Below are 22,402 nucleotides of genomic sequence, written 5' to 3'. Positions count from 1 at the left end.
GACTAAGATTTAGGTTGTTTTTTATTAGTGATTTGTATAATTGCTAATTTCAGTAAATTTCTTGAAACATAATCATTAGATCTAGCAATTACTGAGGTATCACCCCAATTAATACAATGAGATTTTTCACTCAGATGGATAAACAGTGCATTTGAAGTCTGGGCTGTTCTAACTGAATACATATGCTGCTTAATACGTACACATAAATTTTTACTTGACTGACCAACGTAAAACGATGGGCAATCCTTACAAGGAATTTTGTAAATACAAGGAATTTTGTAAATGATGTTGTTATTTGTTACAGGACTATTCTTAATTTAGCATATCTTTAATGGTATTGTTTTATAAAGAACACTACATTAACATTAACGATTTAAATATTGATTTTATGGTTTCAAATCCACAAAAATAAGGTAAGCTAAGTACATTTTTAGGCATTTCTTTTTCATTAATAGCAACACTATAAAACTTTTTGTGAGCTTATTTATACATAGCATCACGTTTTATATACTCCGTGATCAGGTTATTCATATATATATATATATATATATATATATATATATATATATATATATATATATTCATAATAATAATAATAATAATAATAATTTTTTCCAGGATTTCAGGGGGGCAAATGCCCCCTCTTGTCCCTATGCGTGGGCACCCATGCAAGTATATATTACACAGTTTCTTCATGTTTTACTTGTTTTCTCTATTAGGATACCATTGATGCGTTGTCATTTTCACCATGTGGACGGTTCTTAGCATCTGCTGGAGGGGATAAGCGCATTTTAGTGTGGGATATGTCCCATGGCAACTTGATCACAGAAATGGCATCTCACACCTCAACGATATTCACAATATGCTTTTCCAGAGACTGCAATATACTTGCCTCAGGTATGAAATTTGTGTAAATGACAGTTACTTTTTTTTATTTATTTTTAAAGATTCTATAAATTAAACTTCTTGAAGGATTTTGTAAGGAATTACTTGAAAGTAAATTCCAGTGACTGCTTAGAATTACAAAATGCCATTGTAGAAAAAGGAAATGAAATCTCGTAAGTGTTGAATCACAACTTAGATGGTAGAAAAATGAAGGGGACAATAGTTCTCTGGAAGTAAATAAACAGTTAATTTAATACTGTATAATCCATTAATTATTTGTCATGTGTTAAAAAATAGTTTAATACAAAAGATGTTTTATCACACAAACCATTAATCATATATATGGTATTATTCTCTTAGATATGAAATCCCAGACATAAAATGCATCCTACTGTCCACAAAAGATTACTATTTCCACTATGCATGCTCAGTCATTTGATAGATAACCAGTATGGCCTCATTTCCCATGGGACAGTAGGATTGGTGGAGTATGGAGGATGACAAATGCTAGAAGCCAATGACTTTATGACACCTACAGGGTCAGAAGCTTGCAAAATATTGGTAGATGTAGTGTAGAATCAGCATAGAATATCATGGGGATGAAGGATAATAACATTATGAAAGTGAAAATGAAGACAGTATTTTCCAGTTGGTAATGTCCTTCAGTGAGAATCAATGTTAATGAAAAATATTCTGAGTGTTCATGAGTTATGTTTGAAGGCAAAAGATGGAAAAACTCAAAACCTCTTTGAGCTTAATCTTTGTCAAAAACAGAAATATGATCATCTGATGGAGCCAAAAAGACAGAATGTCACCTTTCCAGGTAAGTCATGGTTCTTACCTATTCTTACCTACACCTCAAGGAGGCCAAAAATAATTTTTCATAACTAACAAACCTGAGGTCTTAACATTAGGATTTACTAGCGCCAAGCTGGAAACCGGTAGAATTAAAGTTAAACTTGTGAGATCCAGGGACTTTTGGCATCTATACCAGGTCACGGGGCATGTATTACCTAGAATGCCCTTGGCGTCCCGTGACCCACCAGTTACATTTTTAACCCAGTTTAGACTGCTAGAGGGGTGGTTTGAGGTGGGCCTTTAACTGTTAAGACCTCAGGTTTTTAGTTATGAAAAATACAAATTAGTTACAAATTTGTCATTTGTTCATATACGGCACAAACCTTCGGTCTTAACATTAGGATAGACTTACTTATTGGAGGGAGGTAAGTCTCTATAACTGACTGGGAGTTTGCCACCTTTGTCCATTTCCGAATATTAGGAGTATTCTAAGAGAATGGACTATAAACCCTTGACCCAAAGATATAAGAGAATCTATTGGTTTCCCTCACTGGGTGCTGATACCATTCCATGGTTTATAAACTATGGGAAAACAAAGAACCTTCCATTTTCATAAACCACTCTTGTCCCTTGTATCTGGATCCACCATCACCCCACTCATCCCTATTACTGAGAGGAGTGTGTTGCAACTGAAAAGTATACTATACTCTAAAATAACTTTACAGTATGTATGGCTGACCACCTCACCTGCATCTAGTCCATTCCAGCTTATGATGGTACTCTCCTTCATACTGCCCGTAGGTAAAGGAGTAGAAAGAAAGTAGTAAAGAAAAAAGACCAGTCATCCCATTCATTCTACTTTCATACCTTCATCTTAGACTAGACACAAACTGACCCGCCAGGGGTACTGGATGAGCTATATCACTTGCTGGGCTGCCACCACTGGACCCAAGGAAAAAGTGTCCAAGGATCTATGGTCAGTCTTTTAAATAAAAGGAAGTTTGGCGTTTCGAAACACCAGCTTTCAGAATTCTCTCCAAAGACATATTCTTCTTGAATGCCAAAGAAGCACCCAAGCCTCTGATGTCTTGAGCTCTAGCCCTCTCCTGGCTATTTGACCCCCTGTCTTCTGTCGTGTAGGCATTATTGATCTTTTCTCTTAGCCAAAACGATATTGTATTCTTGAACACTTCCTTTTTGTTCTGTCCTGTACTTACGAACAACCTCCGGCACCCCTGCCTGAGGTGCCTTGTCCTTCTTAAGTACTCTCTTATTACCCTGATGGGACACATAAGTATCTCTTCTTTGTCATTGGCTACAAATTCTGCCAAAGAAAGTGTGGAAAAGGAGTCAAATCTGCCGTCCACTATTGATGGGTTTTGAGTTTTGGCCACGAATTCTGGAACAAACTCGAATATCATTGACTTCCAACCTCTCGAGTGCTTTATGATATATGACAGGCCATGTAGTTCCCCCACCCTTTTGGTTGAAGCTAGGGCCAATAAGAAGACTGTCTTCAGGGTCAGGCTCCTATCTGCCTTAGTGGTTCGCAGGGGGATTTTGTCAGACTACTCAGTACCATGGTCAAATCCCAATCTGGGGCTTTTAGTTCCTTTGGCGAACATGACTGCTCAAAGCTCTTCATCAACAGGGCCAACTCCCATGAAGACGAAATGTCCACACCTTTCATGCGTAAGACTGAGGCTAGAGCAGCCCTGTACCCCTTCACCGTAGATACAGACATATGCCTTTCTGTCCTGAGATATTTCCGAAAGTCTGCTAATTGCTGAATAGTGGTACCGAGTGGAGACAAGTTCCCTCTACGACACCAATCACAGTATGCTGACCATTTTCCTTGGTATACTGCTGCAGATGCCTTTCTGATATTTCCTGCCATCTGAGTTGCTGCTTTTTGCAAAAACCCTCTCGCTCACAGGAGATACTTGACAGTCTCCACCATTGAAGTGGTACTTCTCCTTGTGCGGCTGACATATTAGGTTGTTCCATGGGGGTAACTCTCTCGGCACGTCTATTAGGAGTTCCAAGAGGTCCGGAAACCATTCTGCCTTTGGCCATAAAGGAGCTACCAGAGTCATTCTAAGGTTCTGAGACCGCATTACCCTGTTCAGAACCTGAATGGAGGAAATGCGTAAACGTCCAGACTACTGCCTCTACGTCTGGGACTACCGAACAATACACTTCCAACTTTTTGTTGTACCTAGTTGCGAATAGGTCTATGATCGGCCTTTCCCACAAGATAAGCATCCTGTCCACTACCTGTTGGTGCAAGGACCACTCCATTCCCAGGATCTGATCCCTGCGGCTCAACTTATCAGCCCACTGTTTCTTTTTCCCGGAATATATCTGGCCCTGATGTCTACTAGATTCTCTACAGCCCACTGATGAAGTTGAACTGTCATTACATGTAACTGCCGAGAAACTAGGCCTCCTTGTTTGTTTATGTAAGCTACTACTGCGGTGCTGTCTGACATCAATACCACTGATTGCCCCTTCACCCTCTCCCTAAATTCCTGTAGCGCTAGAAACGCTGCTTTTAACTCCAGCACGTTTATATGGAGTTCTCTGTCCTCGCCACTCCATTTTGCTGAAACCATCAGCACCTCCATATGGGCTCCCCAACCTTCTAGTGACGCATCTGAGAACCACAAGAGATCCTGGGAGGGTTGCTGAAGGGGAACACCCACTGTCAGATTGTTGTCGTTCACCCACCACAGCAAGTCTTTCCTCACTTCTGCCGACAAGGGAATTTGCTCGTATGGGTGATCTACTATTGGTGACAACTCCTTCATCCTCCATTGTAGAGTTCGAAGGTGTAGCCTCCCTTGTGGTACTAGCTTCTCCAAGGAAGTTAGGATTCCCAGTACTACCTGCCACTGTCTTGCTGGCTGTGTTGGTTTTTCCAGAAAGGCATTCACCACTTGTTTGCATTTCTCTACTCTCTGGTCTGTTGGGAATACTTTGGCTTTTATTGTGTCTATAACCATTCCCAGATACACCAGCCGTTGACTTGGATCCAACTGCGACTTCTCCTGATATATCACAACACCTAAGCTGTGACGAAACTGCAGAAGGGTCGCCCTGTCCCTGAGTAATTTCTCTCTGGTCTTTGCTATCACCAGCCAATCGTCTAGATATCTTATTAACCTGATCCCCTGAGCATGCGCCCATGTCGACACGAGAGTGAACACTTGTAAAAACTTGAGGAGACGTCAATCCAAAGCACAGGACTTTGAACTCGAAAACTTTCTCTGCCAGACTGAAGCGGAGAAATTTCCTGGAAGACTGATGGACTGGGATCTGAAAGTATGCTTCCTTCAAATCGATTGTCAGCATAAAGTCCTTGATCCTGACTGCTTGTAGAACTGTCTTTGGAGTTTCCATTTTGAATTTGGTTTTTCTTATAAACAGATTCAATGTTGACAGGTCTATTACTGTCCTCCAGTCCCCGTTGGCTTTGGGTACAAGGAAAATCCTGCTGTAAAACCCCTTTGACGGAATGGATACTTGTTCCACAACCCCTTTTCCATCATCTTCTTCACTTCCTCTTGCAGAATAAAAGCCTTCTGAGGTTCCTGAGCATAAGCGAGGTGAGGTAATGGCTGTTCTGTCAGGGGTGGGGTTACTTTGAACGGAATCAAATACCCGACCCTGAGAACATCCACCACCCACTGCTCTGCTCCTAGTTCCTGCCACACCTTCCATTAACCAGGCAACCCCCCACTGGTGTGGCTGAGTGATGAGAGGCGCCCATCTATCGTCTTGAGTCTCTCCCTCTTCCCCTAATCCCCCTTCCTCTGTTATTTCTATTGTGAAAGGGCCGATGAGCTAACTTCTTTGGGGAAGAGGGTCTTGTTGCTCTATTAGGGATGTTATGTCTCACTTGCTTCTTTTGAGGTATTTACTGCTGCCTTACCTCCATAGGGGTAGCTTGACTTAGATGTTTTTCTAACTGCCTGCTGTACCAATCTATCGTTAGTGTCCATCCTTCTTCTATCTATAGCCTCTTCCAGTATGGCCTCTGGCAACAGCAATTGCTACTAAGATATCCCCATTCCTCATTGCTAGCAGGGAATCCAAATCAACAGTATGGCTTAGTCTAGCCAAAGCTGCATCTCTCCTCATTAACAGGATATTTGCCCGAACATTGGCACTTAAATTTGTCAAGTACGCAACTACTTTGGAACCTGATTGTAGTAATCTAATGAATATTGATTCATCCACTACTTTTCTTGTCACTTCTGAGGATGCAATCTTCGCCACTGCTGTTGACCAAAGATCCAACCAAGAAGCAATCTGAAAGACAGAAGAAGCTGTTGCTTCTAACGTAGCAGCCTCTTGGCAAATCATCGAAAGGCATTCCATTTTAACTTGATCTAAGGTTAATCCAGGCCTTAACCTTACCACATTTGGGTTAATTTGTTTAGATAGCAAAGGAACCGTTGGTGTCGTATAATATTTCCTATGTTTCATCATTGGAGGAGGGATAAACTTAAACAACAATCTATTTGATCTTAAGGAATTATCCCTTCCCGCAATCCGTGCGTTTACGTGTTGTAAAACGGACTCCGCATGACTTGAACAAGGCAATTCATACGACACCTTGGTATCCTTTTTCAACCCAAATACCATGTCAATCCCCGGAGGAAGCATACTGGCTGGTGTTTCCGTGCTCCCCGAAAGGTTATTGAATTGACGAATCAAATCAATCACCTCCGCATACGAAACCAGAAACTCTTGGTTTTCTCCTTCCTCCGGCTCTAGCGTACTGTGCTCAGCCACAGGAGATGCTATCTCACTCCTATCCTCTGACAAATGTCCGGGTACTCCGTGGCTGTGTGCCCCTATGGCCGCGGTCTCTTTGGTCTCTGATAGGCGCCGACGGCTCGATCCCGAATAGTCAGCAGGAGAACAAGATCGCCTCACTCCTTCTCTGCTTGCGGATCTAGAGCGAGAATCTCGCCTACACCTCCAAGATGAAGGCTCTCTCGAAACAGAGCTAACTTCCTCTCTATGACGATTGATATCATCTCCAATGACCGTCTGAGAATTCGGCCTTGATCCTTCATCTAGGCGGACAACGCCTTCCACCAACGTATCAGACGAGGTTGCCAACTCTCTATTCTTCGTTCTTTTAATAGGAGCCTTTTCATCCTTTCTCCATATTTTAAACGGTCTTACAGGCGAAACTGGTATCTGTGCTCTATTCTTTGCTGCACTTTTCGCCCTCAACGTTGATTTTACCAACGGCATTGTAGTCTCTTTTAGACTCTTTGTAGACTCTACTGGCAACTCCGCGTTGGCTGCTAGCCCAGAGACCGTCGACGCTCTCGCTCGTTCGTACTCTTGTAAACGGCTTCGTCCACTAGCTTTGAGCTTACCAGCCTCTGACTTCTCGACTTTCTTGCTGACTGGGATGTGACAGTCCTGGCCCAAAGATGAAGAAGAATTCACTCTTAGCCCGAGGATCAGTCATGAAATTCCGTATCCTCCAACGCTTGACTGGTATATGCCGTGATGTCATCAAACTTATCGATGACGCCGAGCTAGAGGAAGAAGATGAAGACGACGAATCACGCCTTTTCTTTTTGTCTTTCTTAGAAATGTTCTGCTCTAGATCCTGTAATTTCTTCATTGCAGTGTTTACCACTGAGTCAGAAAGCGTATTTGGGTCTGGAGGCAGCGAAGTAGACCGAGAAGCAGTAGGCTGTGACGTCATCGCGTCTGCCATGTCGGTGTGTGACGCAGGTTGTGATGTCATCAATCTTGTAGGGAGAGACTGTGCGGCTGCTGCTGGCATCCCTGCATTTGTAGCAAAGCTACCTCCAATGTTCTGCATCGCTGTAAACATTGAAGTTGTTGGCGTAGCCGCGGTATTATTTCCCATAAAGTGCAAGCCAGGGGGATGAGGAACATTCAGCGCTGCCGAACTCTGCTGGAATCGTGACGCCATATAATGCGACAGCAAACCCTCCAAGGTTGGTACGCCTGGTAGGCCTAGCGCCGCCCACGTACCTTCCATCCTGTGCGCGTCGGGAGCCAGCACCTGGAAGAAAGATGGCGATGCTCCCCCCCTCCCTGCTGGGAAGAACGGAGCATAAATATTATGCATAAAATTACCCAAAACCCCTCCTGGAGTTTCCGATAACGAATCACTAGGAGAAACCAAAGGGGTATGGGACACATCAAAAGCAGGTGGCGAAACATATGGAGTAGTCTCGTTCATTACTGATACAAAAGAAGCCGGCAACGCCTGGTCATCCAAAGATGGCGTCGTCTCCTTTCTTTTGCACTGGCCTTTCTCATAAAACTTTCTCCACTGTTCCACCGACCAACCGCGACAAACAGAACAAGGATTAGTAATTGTACATACATTTTCTCTGCATGTACATGTTGGAATAGGATCCATCGACACCGAAGTTAGGAATCTTGAACACAGAAAGCCACCTATTCCAGGGCATTTCCTTTGTCTCCTCTTTGAAACGGAAGAAGATCCCGATGGTGAAGCAAAAATCTCCATCTCACCACTTATACACTCTTACAGATCACACCCACACTGAACACACTCAGAGAAAGAAAATTAACAAGAAAAATGAAAGTGAAGTCAATAAAAAAGGGCAAACTGAAACTGGCTTTAAATCAGATAGACAGTAAACACGTCCTATCTGAAAGACGGTAGAAAAATAACTGGTGGGTCACGGGACGCCATGGGCATTCTGGGTAATACCTGCCCAGTGACCTGGTATAGATGCCAATAGTCCCTGGATCTCCCAAGTTTAATTTTAATTCTACCGGTTTCCAGCTTGGTGCTAGTAAATTCTAATGTTAAGACTGAAGGTTTGATTAGTATATGAACAAATAATAGAAAAAATATGTTAAGCATTTCACTGAGTAGGGAAGTCTTTCAAGGCGATATGGATTGAATTGAATATATAATTTAGGCCAAAGGCCAAGCACTGGGACCTGAGGTCATTCAGCTCTGAAATGGAAATTGACAGTAAAAGGTTTGAAAGGTGTAACAGAAGGAAAAACTCAGTTGCACTGTGAATCATTGTTAGAAGAGGGTGGAAAGATGGAAGAAATAGAATATAAGGTCACATGGAGGTAATTAAAAAGTTTACTTCAAAACCAGTGCACAAGAACTTGCTTGGTAAAACTGAATGGAGTAAAGCATAATGTCTAGTGACCCATAGTCTGGATCATTGCACTTAGCAATAACGAAGAATTTGTTAACAGATTGACGATAGGAGTTTCTTATACCTGCCACTGACCTCCATAACTGGTTGTTCACTAACCTCTGCACAAGCTTTTGCACTATCTTAGCATTGTGGTCTTCTGCCCAGACAAAAAATTTCCATTGCTATCCAATACAATGATTCTGAGAATGTGCCTCCCTGGTACTCAGCTGTGATAGTGTGATAGTGGTTGTGTCAGAAATGAGTCTGTACATAGCTTAGAGAGAGAACTGCTGGTAATGGGTTACTTATTGCCATATAAACATTTCTCTAGAATTTTCCACTAAAAATGAATTAATTTAGTTTATTAGAAATTGTGAATGGCTGATAGTGGTAAATCAAGTTAATACATGTTAAAGATAATTTAATACAGATTCAGTAGGCTTGTGTATATTTACTAGACTTCAAAACTTATGGAATTGCTCAAGATACTGTTAATTTTTCTAGTTAGGTCTTTTGAATTATCAAATGGGTGACTGATAAAGCTCTTAATGGGAGCAGTAGTGATTTTGTAGATTTTGAAAGTTTTACAAGAGGATTATTTTCTCCAAATTTCACTAAAGCTATATAAATACAGTAGCTACAGAAAATATATAAATTTTATTATTTTTCATTTTATTCTTACTTGTACTTGGGACCTTCACTACTTGCTGTCTTAATACTAGCCTCACCTTGTTACAGAAAGGTCAGGAAAAGCTAAGACTGGTGGACTCATACACTGTAGGTCATTGGTGTATGCAATCACCCATCAATCATGAATGACATTTGTGGCTGGTGCTTAATAGCTTATAACCAAGTATCTTAGCATTTTGGTATAAAAATAAAACCTTACTTAAATGTAAGAAACCTCCAGGGGCCATTGACTTTAAATTCAAGCCTCCAAAGGCTATGGTGTTCAATTGAAATTACAAATGATAATAGGAATTACATAAGTACAGGGTAAATTGTTTTAGGGTACCACTATTCCAAGCAGCTTTAAATTTTAAATCTAAAGAATTGTGGTCTTGTTGGCTTTATTTTTTTTAATATATTAATAGGTGGACTAGACAACTGTGTGAAGCTTTGGGATTTTGGCAAGGTACTAGAAGACAACCATGAAGATGACATAAATGTCTCACAAAATTCAGATGTGAAGAGAGGAGAAGAGAGTTTGCTGCTTGGAACTTTCCCCACCAAGAACACTCCCGTTTTGGCAACACACTTTACGAGAAGAAATGTATTATTAGTGTCAGGACCATTTGAAGGTTAATGTTTTTTTCAAAATATGCATTTGTAGCGTCAGGACCTACTGAAGTTTATTTTTAATGGACATGTTCATGACTGTATGTATTGTGTATTAGTTTGATAGAAAGTATAATTATTTATAGTATTCAGATGAATTATTTCATTATTTTGCAAAGTGAACCTAACGTCATTTGCAGTGAATGCAATTGTCACAGGTTCTTAAACTGAAGACCTTTGCCTGTGCATCATGTTCATATTTCTCATCTAATCCCAAGTACAAAAAAATCAAGAATGCTTGTTTGTATGTCATAGTATCTATGGTATGAAATTTTCAATCTCCCATCTGTTATTTTTGTACAAACAAAAAAACATGTCATTGTTGAACTGTCTGTGGCGTATGGAAATTTTTTTTAATAAAATGCCAAAGGTAATTTAATATTTTATTATTTATAATAGGTACTTTTTTAACTGTACAAGATTGCTGTCTGACTTTAGGGTTTTAGTGTACACATGAAACAGGATCAGTTGTGCTTGGCTTGGCAACTGCAGATATTAAATCTTCAAAATGGATGCCACACATCAATCAAATATAAGAACTGAGCAATTCCAAGCACAACTGAGCAGAGCTAATATGACGTGCCAACCATAGTCGATCCTTAAACTTCTTATATATCAGGTTAACTTTCATTTTAAAATATGGAAAATAAACCTCATATACTTTAAGGCCTATCATTGCTGGAGTGGTCATATATTGACATTTGAAATGCCTCGCAATGGTCGTGCCATGGTGATGATGAGAGCTTGCAATCTGATCACCAAGATTTGAAGAGTTTGCAATCTGACCATCAAAAGCCAAAAAAGCATGCTTTTAAAAGCCATTAAAACTATTCTTTAATGGTATCATTTGAAAATCATAAATATACTTCTAATACAATTAAAAATCTTGATAAACACTTTCAATGTCATATTTATTATATCAATGGCACACCCACAGCTGGGCATTCATTACAGCATATATTCAATTGGCCAAAAGCATCATGTACCAGGATGCAAAAGGAGTACAATTGACGGTCAGATTAGACATGGGAGCCCGAAACTCTAATCTCAATATGCAGCAACATACTATCGGTCATCGCCAATCATACTAATAGTTTTTCCTGTTACTGTACACGCGTTGTCTGTCATTAACTATTTTACTGTTACAATTATCCCTGAAATTTTTTTATTTCTGCAAAAGCCATTAGAGATCTCTAAAAACTACTGTTGCTTGCCAGCCTTTGTAGTTTAGCTACCCAAGTCTAATCTTTTCCGTTAATATGACGGTAAACAAAAAAAAATTTACAAATGACATAGAAATTCTTCCCTACTTTATAAAAAGAAACTTAAATAGATAATATACATTATTATCACATGGCCAATCATGGTCAAGCATAAGATGGGACTGGACTTTTTCTCAGATGTGATGCAGACTGTTTGTAACAAAAATGGTTCAAGTGAATTATGAATGCTCACCGTTCCATGTATGACCATGTTAGCTCAAAAATCAACTCTTAACTCTGGTGATTACTCTCGCATAATCTGATATCGTCCTTGTCAGATGTTGGTAAAAACAGGTTGTAAACCATGATACACAAGAACATGCATCAATATACTGTACAACACCTAACTATATCAATTTCATATATTAATGATAAGCTTTATAAACATATTCTCTCTCCTTCACTTTGGTGAGCAGATTAACTGTTGGAGCGCAAGATCCCTCACAAAATATGACTTAGTGAGAAGGCAAGAAACCTTTCTAACCACTTTGTGAACCTAGAGTGTTCAGGAGTTTTTTTTTAATAAAATTTCTAACATTTATCTTTGCAATATAAGATGGGGAGGAGGAGATACCTACAGGAAATAAATAAATGGGAATGGCATTACGATGTGCAACTGATATACCAATTAACATGTGAAATCAAGTTTGAAAATTAACAAGACTTTCAATTTCTTAAACTTGTGAATGAATGAGGTCCCAAACAGTAAAATTGTCTTGTAAAGTAGCCTGAGATGGGCCCTGTGTGATTCAAAATGCACAAATGCAAGAAAATCGGCCTCTAATCGGGGATTAACTTTTTTTTTTTCTTTTGCTTTAATAATATAATCATGCTGTCAATTTAGACTACCTTCAAACTGTAGTACAACTTGACAACTGAGAAGTACCTTAAACAGACTAAAATTCTGAATAATGAAAAATTGAGACCCTCAAAAGTAATTTTAACCCAGGAATGTCAGAATCTTCAAATCCAATGGAGAAAAGTGAGCTACCAGTAGCTGGGTATCGTAACTTACACTAGCATCACAATGTTTCACCTGAAACAAAAATGAAAATATTCATTAAATTGTTTACTCACGAGTAACCATCTTCACTAATTTAAAAAAACACCTAAGGCCTTAGTCAACACATTTACACCACTAAAGCCAAAACCAAATTTCCAATTATCCCTAGATATTTTACTAAGAAAAAACGGAATACTAAGAAAAAACGGAATACACAAAAAATACTATTTAAGCATACACAAAAGTAAAATACCTGGATACATTAGCTATGCACAAAAAGGAATTATGTACTATAAGGAATAAGAATGTCTCTTAAGATATAAAAGTACTGAACTTGCATAAGCATATCTTGAAGAGAAATAGGGGAGAAACTATATAACAACATGGCAATATACAATAATTATACAATGCACATTTAAAAAAAAGTTGGAAATGCTGTGTACACTTCAACTTCTGACCAGTACAGAAATATCAAAGAAAATTAAATTTATGAAGATGTCTGATACCCAATCTAAATATTTTTTTTTCCACCTGGCTTAATTCACTGAGATTATGAAAATGGTACATCTTGTTTTCCAAACTGATGTAATGGCTACCTATTTTCAGTCACAGCGACAAATTTTACCTGTTGGGGAGACCTAAATAATGAAATAACCTCTGCAAGGTATTGTATTAAATTTTGAAGATAACAAATTCCCATAAAGACTCCAAACTTCATTGGGCATTAAAATACCTGCATCTATTTTGTTAAGATAACAATAAATAACAATGATGTATGACGATCTTTAAAAGGCTTAGAATAAAAGTAGCCTATATGAAAACTTTCAGAGTTGAGTTGGTAGGCTAGGCTTATGCTGGTCACAGCATTAAGGCTATTACTTACTATAATTCAGAAATATGTACATTTTGTACTGGTTTGAAATGATTTATAAAAAAAAAAAAATATTCAAGAATATGCCCTAGAACAAAATCAAGTCCATTCCTAAATGCACAAGTTAGTTACATTTTGAAGTACTACTTCTCCCTAACCTCTGCCTCTATGCCTCTTAATAAAAATTTAATTCAACCCTTGGCAACCTAAAATTTGAACACAGGCATTAAAGTTTTCATATGTAGTGAGAATGCCTTTGAATAACAGAAAAGATACCATGACAAACATTAGAAGGCTGGTACATATTCAATTGTTGCCTCAGGGAAATTTATATTAGTTTCATACTATTAATGATGGACATTAAAAACAAATAAACAGGTTTTAAAATAAAAAAAATGTTTTAAATAAGGTTGCTTTTAAACATCTCTTACCTGTAGTTATTAAACATATAACAAACAAGTTTTTAAAATATGTTTTAAACATGGTTGATTTTAAACAAAATCTCTTACCTGTACATTAGGTGATCACTTGCAACAGCCAGCAGCACCCTGTGTTGGTGTGGCTCCCACCGTGACAGTGCCACTAGGAGACGCACTAGCAGTACTATCACTCTTTGGCAGTTTCTTCGCTGTAACGACAATTATTGAGATTACAGAATGGCTATCCTAAAAACACTGAATTTATCACATCAATTGCAAACACATCCATCTAATTATGTGTCTTAGGTTAAAAACTTTCCTTTGTTTAGTGCAACAGAGTACTCATCAATTGTGAGGATGTGTCCAACTTCTAATTTAAGGATTTTTTCTTTAACATTAGATTTTCTTTCCCTAACACATCTTTTGGCCTTGAAAAATATCAGGCTATTCAAGTTCCACTAGAGGTTAAGAGCATATATGCAGCACAAGCCACTGAATAAGTCATTTATGTTCTGGTGATTTTATTTTTTTATTTTTTTTTATAAGTGAGATCTCTTCTCTCTGTATTTCCCTTTAACTCATCTTACTTCTTCCTAATGAAATCATATTCTTTGGAAGCTTGAATTTCAAGCCAATGGCCCCTGTAGACTTGTTCCACATGAACAGGGTTCATCTTCTGAATAACAACAATAATATGACAAAATTTACAACAAAAATAAAAACTATCCACTCCATGGAGGATAAATATAAAACAACTTACCTATTGCCAAGAATATGTCATTTACATTCATGGCTGTCTTGGCAGAGGTTTCCATAAATAACAACGAATTTTCTTCTGCATAAGTCTGGGCTTCCTCATATTCTACCATCCTTTTCGTAGCTAAATCTGCTTTATTGCCAGCTAGGGCAATCACAATATTAGGAGAAGCTTGTCGCTGGAGTTCTTTGACCCAAGTCTTGGCCCGACCAAACGTGTCCTGTAAAAGAAAAGTAGTTTATAATTTAAATTGTACACATTTAAAGGTACTAACTTTATTACTTTTTAAACACCTAAGCTTCCCACATATCTCAAAGAGAAACAATCCCAATTCCACCAGGTTCAATTTTACAGAAAAAAAAATGCAAAAGCACATACATTAACTTTATTAGAACTTAAGCCTTTTTTCCTACAAACCTCCCCTCATTACCATCAAGGACTATACTTGAGTGTAATTTTATAAGACCAATGAATCATATTTCTCTGGCTTTGGAGCATGAATGGAAGGATTTTTTCAAGAACATGGACTTGAAACAAGACACAGCTGAAATCACTTGTCTTTATTATTATTATTATTATTATTATATATGGGAGAGACCTAAGAGGTCTGTAGTTCTGAATATAACTGCTCTTTCTACAGCATTTAATTTGTTAGTTCTGAATATATATGATCTTTCTATAGCATTTAATTTGTTAGTTAAGAGAGGATGTACAGCAAGACTGAAGACTGAAGAAAGTGGAATGGAGAAGAAGTAAATGTGGATGGAGCTAAAAGGCAATGAGATGCTATAAACTCCCTAAAGTAATGCATAAATTCCCCTAAAAGAGATGACCTATGGCAATACCCCTTACAGAGGCACTAATAATGATAGCTTTGTATTAAGCTGAAACTATTTTTATTTATTTTTTTTTAATTTTTGTGTATTTACATTATTAGTGTGGTCAGCATGCAGCTAATACATATTTGACATTTGGGAACCAACAGTTTTTATTAAAAATTTTCCAGTAATTTTTTTAACATTCAAATCATGAATTCATACACGGGCACACTGCAATTAAGAACTACAGTTCAGTCCCTAATTATGCGAGAATTTGGTTGCCTCGCAGCCGCGCATAACTGGAAAATCACAGATTTTGATACGCATACCTTATGGGAATACTAATTCCATTACGGCCAAGACAAGCAGCAACTTATCCAGTCAAACTTTTTTACCACCCATTTTTAATACTTTCTATGTACTATATTTTTTTTAAATGAAATTGTTCTTATGGATAAATAAAACATTAAAAGGTTTTACAGTTTTAGTAACTTGAAAAATTTTAAAATTACACCCAGGATGGTGAAAACTCCGACATGCAAACACTACCACCATTGGGTGCAAGTGTACTGTACAATAGTCATTTCCTGCTGTAAAAATCTTTAAAAAAAACCTTTTGGGTGGAATTTCCTCTACCCATCCTCTGCCAAAAAGCCTTCAAACTCGATGAAGAGTTCTGCAGAAGGAAGGCCTTGTGAACCATTTGAGGTTTCGGTGCCTGGTGGATCATGCGCTGTGACGTCACAAATGCGCGAGGCGGAGCCTTCCATCTTAGCCAATGCTGAGCAGGAGCCTTCTGTCTTGTTTTGTATGTATGGTGTTCTTACGTTGCATGTAACCAGTGGTTATTCAGCAACGGGACCAACGGCTTTACGTGACTTGCGAACCACGTTGAGAGTGAACTTCTATCACCAGAAATACACATCTCTCACCCCTCAGTGGAATGCCTGAGGATCGAACTCGCGGCCACCGAGGTAGCACGCCAACACCATACAAACCACACCACCGAGGCGAGTAAGCCTTCCGTTTTAACCAATGGCTGAGCAGGAAATCTTTCTCTTGCATCCCCCCCTTTCTCTCGGACAACAGCGAACTCCAAATTCTTGACAAGGCAATAGATTTGATAAGTTTTGTGGCGCATGACTCGCAGACTTTGAACGGCTTCGCAGATACAGAAAATCTACTTTTGAGAACTAGCGACTGCATAAAAGGGGAATTGCACAATCTGATCTCGCATATTTCGGGACCATACTGTAGTCAAGGCTGAGCTCAAGTGATGCCCCCAACAACAGCTTTATGCCTTTATAACACTCATGAGAATTCACTCTACCATGTTCTTACAAGGATAATCAAATTAATGGTACATTCATGATTAACAAAAAGCTTCTCTTATTTTAAAACACAGATGACAAAGTTAAGATGCAGTCTAAATACTATATAACATTACCTGATAGCTGTTTTTTTTTACCACCATAACAGAACACTTATGTACATAAAAAAAAATTGAGCCAAATAATTTAATGCAAAAGTATTCTACAACTAAAGGTTTATTTCTGTCAAATACTCACTTGATTAGTAATATCATAAACGACAATGGCTGCCTGTGCACCCCGATAGTACATTGGAGCTAGACTATGATATCGTTCTTGGCCAGCTGTGTCCCAAATTTCAAATTTTACTGTGGTATCGTCCAAACATACCGTTTGGGTCAAGAAAGCCGCTGAAAGAGAAAATCAAATTATAACATTCTAAAAATTAATGAATAGCAAATTGTGCAGCATGCTTCAGACATAGAAGAACCCCTACTTAGTTCCAAATAGTATCTGGTCTAAACTTACCACTGAAGGATACACCTATATAAAGAGCAGTGCTCTGTATTTCCTTAGGAAAAATAAGCACGCTGAGTTAGTTTTGAGGTAATCTAGGGCTAGCCAGTTAAAAGTAGTTAATCCCTTTACATTAACACTATTGAAGAGTATGAAGAATGGTCATATTCTTTACGGATAAAATAAGAATAGAACTGACTACAGGATTTAGGCCCAAGGCCAAGTGCTGGGACCTATGAGGTCATTCAATTGAAATGAATTTTCAAGAGTAACCAGGATTACAGAAAAGAAAACCTTGCAGTTGGGAAATAATTGTTACGAGAGGGTGGAAAGGAAAATTAAAAGAATATGAACGGTGGTACAGTAAAAAGAATGAAAGGGGTTGCAGCTAGGAGCCAAAGAGTGACAGCAAGGAACCTTAAGTAATGCCTAAAGTGCACCGCATGAGGTGAACTGATGGCACTTAAACCCCCTTTGGGATCATAAATCTTCAGGAGTTTCTTCTAAAGAAACTAAAATATCATACTAAAATAACGAATCAACACCAATAACAATAGTACTTGGATATATGAAATATTAAATACAGCATATACTCGCATAACATGCGATCTCGAATATCATGCGACCCCCAAATTTTCACCCTCAAAGCATGGTTTTATTACATATCTCACGTATCATTCGAGTTAAATTTACGAGACCAAAATTTAACAATAGGCTTAACCTCTTTTCTTCCTCTTCATCTATTCCATTTTTTTGTTAGGCTAACCCCTTTTCTCCATCTCTTAATCTATCCCATCTTCTAGTTAAGTTTAAAACTATCCCATCTTCTAGTTAAGTTTAAAAAAGTAAAAGAAATGCAAAAAGTATCGGTAATAATAATTTACTTGTTTGGAAAACGCATACAGCCAGAAACAGCTGATTTGCTGTGAACAACCAATCCGATATAAACAGCCTTTTTGCTTGCATTTCAACCATCGTACAATAGTAAAAAAATTACCATAGTTACGTTACAAATGACGTTAATGAGAATAGGACATATATATTTTTACATTATACAGGTAGTAGTCGACTTACTACCGTAATTGGTTACGAACAACCAGTCATAAATCGATTTGGACGTGTAGCCTAGCCTACACACACAGCATACTTTATACATATATGGCATACTAATTATTAATTTCAGCTAATTCTCTAGGTTCAATGCACAATGGCTTATGACGACTCAGTACCAAGAGAAATTGAATAACATTCAAGTTAGCCTCGCCTATACGATGATGATATGGTGGTACATATATCGTATATATACGAATACAGTAGCCTAGCCTTCAGTATACTGTATACTACATATACGATATAATTTAGTAATTTATTAATAAAAGCCAATATTGGACACGAAACTGGAATCAGATTCGGACCGACATCGGCGTACCTAATTGAGCAATGTCAAGCTGCTGACTGCTACGTATACTTACGACAAATACACAATGAATATGCATCTTTTCTGATTCTTTTAAAAAGTTATACATTACAGTATCCAATAATATTGTATGCATTCTCATATTATTGTATCATAACATACTAACAAAACAGTCAGTGTTTTGTATGGAAATCAGCTGATGGCGAATACGAGTTTATTTCTCCGTATTTAACTAATCTTGGAGCGAATAGCCTCTCTTCTAGTTAGCGTAAAATATCTAGATACTCTACTTATTTGAGACAAAGTAATTTGTCATTATAGGATGTGTTTTTAAGTCGAAATATAAATTTAATGTCTCGTGAACTAAAGTATTTTTTTCGTTAACAGATTGCATTGTGGACATGTTTATTGTGTAAAAATATTACGAGATTCCGTTCGCTATTTTCACTTTATTTCATTGTAGTAGGAACTTTGCCATTACGTTACTTATCTTTTATCGCTGTGAAAACAACAGTAAAATGTGTTCTTTCAAGACCTGAAGTTCTGATTAAAATCATTCTCTCTCAATTCTATATACGGTTGTGTTTGATGGCATAAGTTTACTTGAGTTATAGCCTTGTTGCCGATGCATGATAATAGTATTATAGCCTTACTCACTTTGGATAAAAGACTGGCAAGGGCATATATAGCTAAACTTAATCTGTAAGTTTTAGCTGAAATTTAGGAAAGAATGTTGATACGCTAACAACTATTATCATACATCAGCAACGTGGATGAAACTTTCGCAAACTTTGTGGGCATGAAAAGAACACATTTTACTGTTTTCACTCCAATAAAAGATAAATATGTAAAGCTTGTAGTATTCTGATGAGATAAAGTGAAAATATTAAACAATGTTGAATTTTGTTTACGCAATAAACACGCCCTCACCGCCATCTACTAACGAAATAATTAACTAAATTTCATTCACAAACAATACGTTATCAAGTGATATTTCCACCTGAAAACACCTTGTATAACATAAAATAACCTTGTCTCATATAAATAGAGTATCTTGAGATTCATTTGCGCTAACTAGAGGCAAGAAAGTCACTCTGATTTGAGTTCAACACAGCAAAACAAACTTACTTCGCAATTGCCCTCAGCCGATTTCCAAAAACAAAACATTGATTGCCGTTTGTATTTTATAATACAAGCAAACAGTAATATGAAAATACATATAATATTATTGGATGCAGTGAAGTAAAACAAAACTTTTAAAAATATCCATGGAAAAGATGCATATCTATTATGTTTGTATTTGATCATATGATACTAATACATGATTATTACATACTCGAATTTTGTATCTCATGTAAGATGCGACCACCTTAAAATTAGCTCCAAAATTAGGGCTTCAAAAGTCACACGATACGCGAGTATATACGGTACTTCCTTCCCACCTTAGATATTCAACAACAGTAAAATGAAATGTGAACCAAGCATCGATGACATTCTACCCCACAAATATTAACAATATGAAAAACCTTAATATAGAAAAATACACAAATCACAAATGATACTCTACAAAAACAAAATTACTAAGAAGACTAGCACATCAAAAATCAGGCAGTTAACCTTTCCATCTTGAAAACTTGAGCAGAAATGGCCTCCTCTTGGATCACAAGACTTTAGTACTAAACCAGAATTAAAACCATGGGTAATTAGTGTTATACCCAATTTGTGTATAACCAAACACTTTCCCATTTTCTTAAGTCTAAATTCAGCTCCATAGAAGAGCCTTTTTGGTAACTTCCAACAGGATTCCCACTAAGGCTATCAGCTCTCCCTAACTTTTCGTAGCAATGTAATAAGGTAAAATGGCCCTATACAAGCTACAGGTAACTCTTAATTTAGCATTATCTGCCCATTTATCCATTTAATTTCCAGTTAGTGGAGGTGCTCATTTACTTCTTGAACTCTGGTTTAACATAAAAAAAACCTCTAACCTAGAATTTGTAAGATTAATGAGGGTATGGAATAAATACTAAATCAATACAGATTAGTTCCTTGAGCTTTAATACAGTGCCAAGCAGCAGCTACGTATGGAAATCCTGCATTTGATATGAGGAAAAACGCCCTAAAAGACTTAACAGATTTGGAATTATTTGTGTGGTATAAGGTACAGTATTATTTTTATGCCAAGTGGTATAAAGTGGAGTAATAACTTCATGTCAAGAAATAAGTTTTAACATATAGAATGTAGTACATTTCTAACCAAAATATGTGTTTGCTAATGTCAACATTTCAGTTAAGTGTTGTAACTCAAATGGTCTGGTTACAATACGTATATCAATAATAATAATGAATCAATAATGATAATTAACCATAGACGAGCTAAACTCCTGTATGTCCTTATTTGGGAGATGGGTACATAAGACTTTTTAAAAGGTTTTGCTGACTCACTGTAAACAGCATTTTTGGATGGTATTCTTAATAAGTGAATAACTTTCATTTCTGATCTTATACTAGTGGTAAATTTGGAAATATCTGTCAACTAATTCAGCTTCAAACCAGCAAGGTCTAGAAACAAGATTCCTGAAGAATTCCAATGGAAAGGATAAAAAGGATTTTACTCTTTTAGTCTACAAGAGGTGGCAGATGGGAATGCAGCATTCACGAGAAACTTGAGCAGACTCAAGCCTTCATCCTCAGTGAAGAGCAATTAGAACACAAATAAGTAGGTATCATACAAAACTTTGGCAATTTTTGTAAATGTGCTTCAGACATGCTTTTGTATCAGCCAAATGAGAAGAGAAGGCAAATTATTTCTTAAATCTCAACATTAGGAATCTAGTTTGTGTCATACACCTTTGTTCATTTACTGTAATACTTTCGATATACATGGGTAACCATTACTCAACAGATACACAGAATTCTACCATTGTAATTTATGCGAATTTGAAACCAAACTTTGACCCAACCATATTTTGTTTACAAGAGTTGGAGGTACTTGTCTGGGAAGCAACAAATGAGAGAAGTCATCGACAAATAATTTATACAACATTTAATGAGCTTTTACTTTTGCATTTTACTATTCTATTTTTCATCAGTTACATTAGGTCCCTTCCTGCTATAACTTTTACTTTGCTCTAATTTCCACCTGTTATTTAAAAACAAATCCTTTTTGGGTCACACCTCACAAAAGTGTAGAACCATGGCTTAGTTGTATTCATAACTTCATAACTATTACTACTGTGAGATATAAGAACTTGCTTGGTACTGTTTGAATGTCAGATATGTTTGTTTGTATGGTGTTTTTACGTTGCATGGAACCAGTGGTTATTCAGCAACGGGACCAACGGCTTTACATGACTTCCGAACCACGTCGAGAGTGAACTTCTATTACCAGAAATACACATCTCTCACTCCTCAATGGAATGGCCGAGAATCGAACCCAACCCGCGGACCCGACCGGTGGGAAGGAAACACCATACCCACCACGCCACTGAGGCGCTTGAATGTCAAGATATGGTGTCATGAAATGTTCAAGATTTCAAGTATAAATCAAATACAGGCAGTGTATATGGTGGTTTCGGCCTACGACTTCCTGGGGCTGTGACGCTTTTCAATTATGTTCACGAGAAATTATTTCCAGGGTTACGAATCTTACGACATCACTCTGGCGGAAGAACTATGACTCCAAAAAGGAAAAACAATCAATGTTTGGAGTTTTTTTTATGAAAAACACATAAAAAATGCAGTTTATATAGTTTCCATATATACAAAGCATTAAAAGTAAGATTTTCATAGGATTTTTTAATAATTTCAAC

At 37.5% G+C, this 22,402-nt stretch overlaps 1 protein-coding gene and 1 long non-coding RNA gene across 4 annotated transcripts in view; one reads left to right on the top strand and one right to left on the bottom strand.

Moving 5' to 3' along the window:
* Nucleotides 1-605: 605 nt before the first annotated feature.
* LOC135198020 (uncharacterized) lies at nt 606-11,999 on the top strand. Its single transcript, XR_010310709.1, has 2 exons — nt 606-897; nt 9,974-11,999. It is a non-coding gene; the product is annotated as an uncharacterized LOC135198020 (long non-coding RNA).
* Nucleotides 10,588-22,402, bottom strand: part of LOC135198019 (ras-related protein Rab-5B-like) — a 55,059-nt gene continuing 43,244 nt past the window's right edge. For all 3 annotated transcript variants that reach the window (XM_064225375.1, XM_064225373.1, XM_064225372.1), the window contains exons 3-6: nt 16,916-17,067; nt 14,533-14,749; nt 13,863-13,981; nt 10,588-12,515 (exon numbers count right to left, since the gene is read on the bottom strand). In XM_064225375.1, the coding sequence (XP_064081445.1) occupies nt 13,878-13,981; nt 14,533-14,749; nt 16,916-17,067 (473 nt within the window). In that variant the 3' untranslated portion in view covers nt 10,588-12,515; nt 13,863-13,877. The remainder of the gene's footprint in view (nt 12,516-13,862; nt 13,982-14,532; nt 14,750-16,915; nt 17,068-22,402) is intronic.

This window comes from Macrobrachium nipponense, chromosome 21 (assembly GCF_015104395.2).
Source record: "Macrobrachium nipponense isolate FS-2020 chromosome 21, ASM1510439v2, whole genome shotgun sequence".
Classification (NCBI taxonomy): Eukaryota; Metazoa; Arthropoda; class Malacostraca; order Decapoda; family Palaemonidae; genus Macrobrachium; species Macrobrachium nipponense.
The sequence above is the reverse complement of the archived record's forward strand: the minus strand, read 5'-3'. Positions and strand labels throughout refer to the sequence as shown.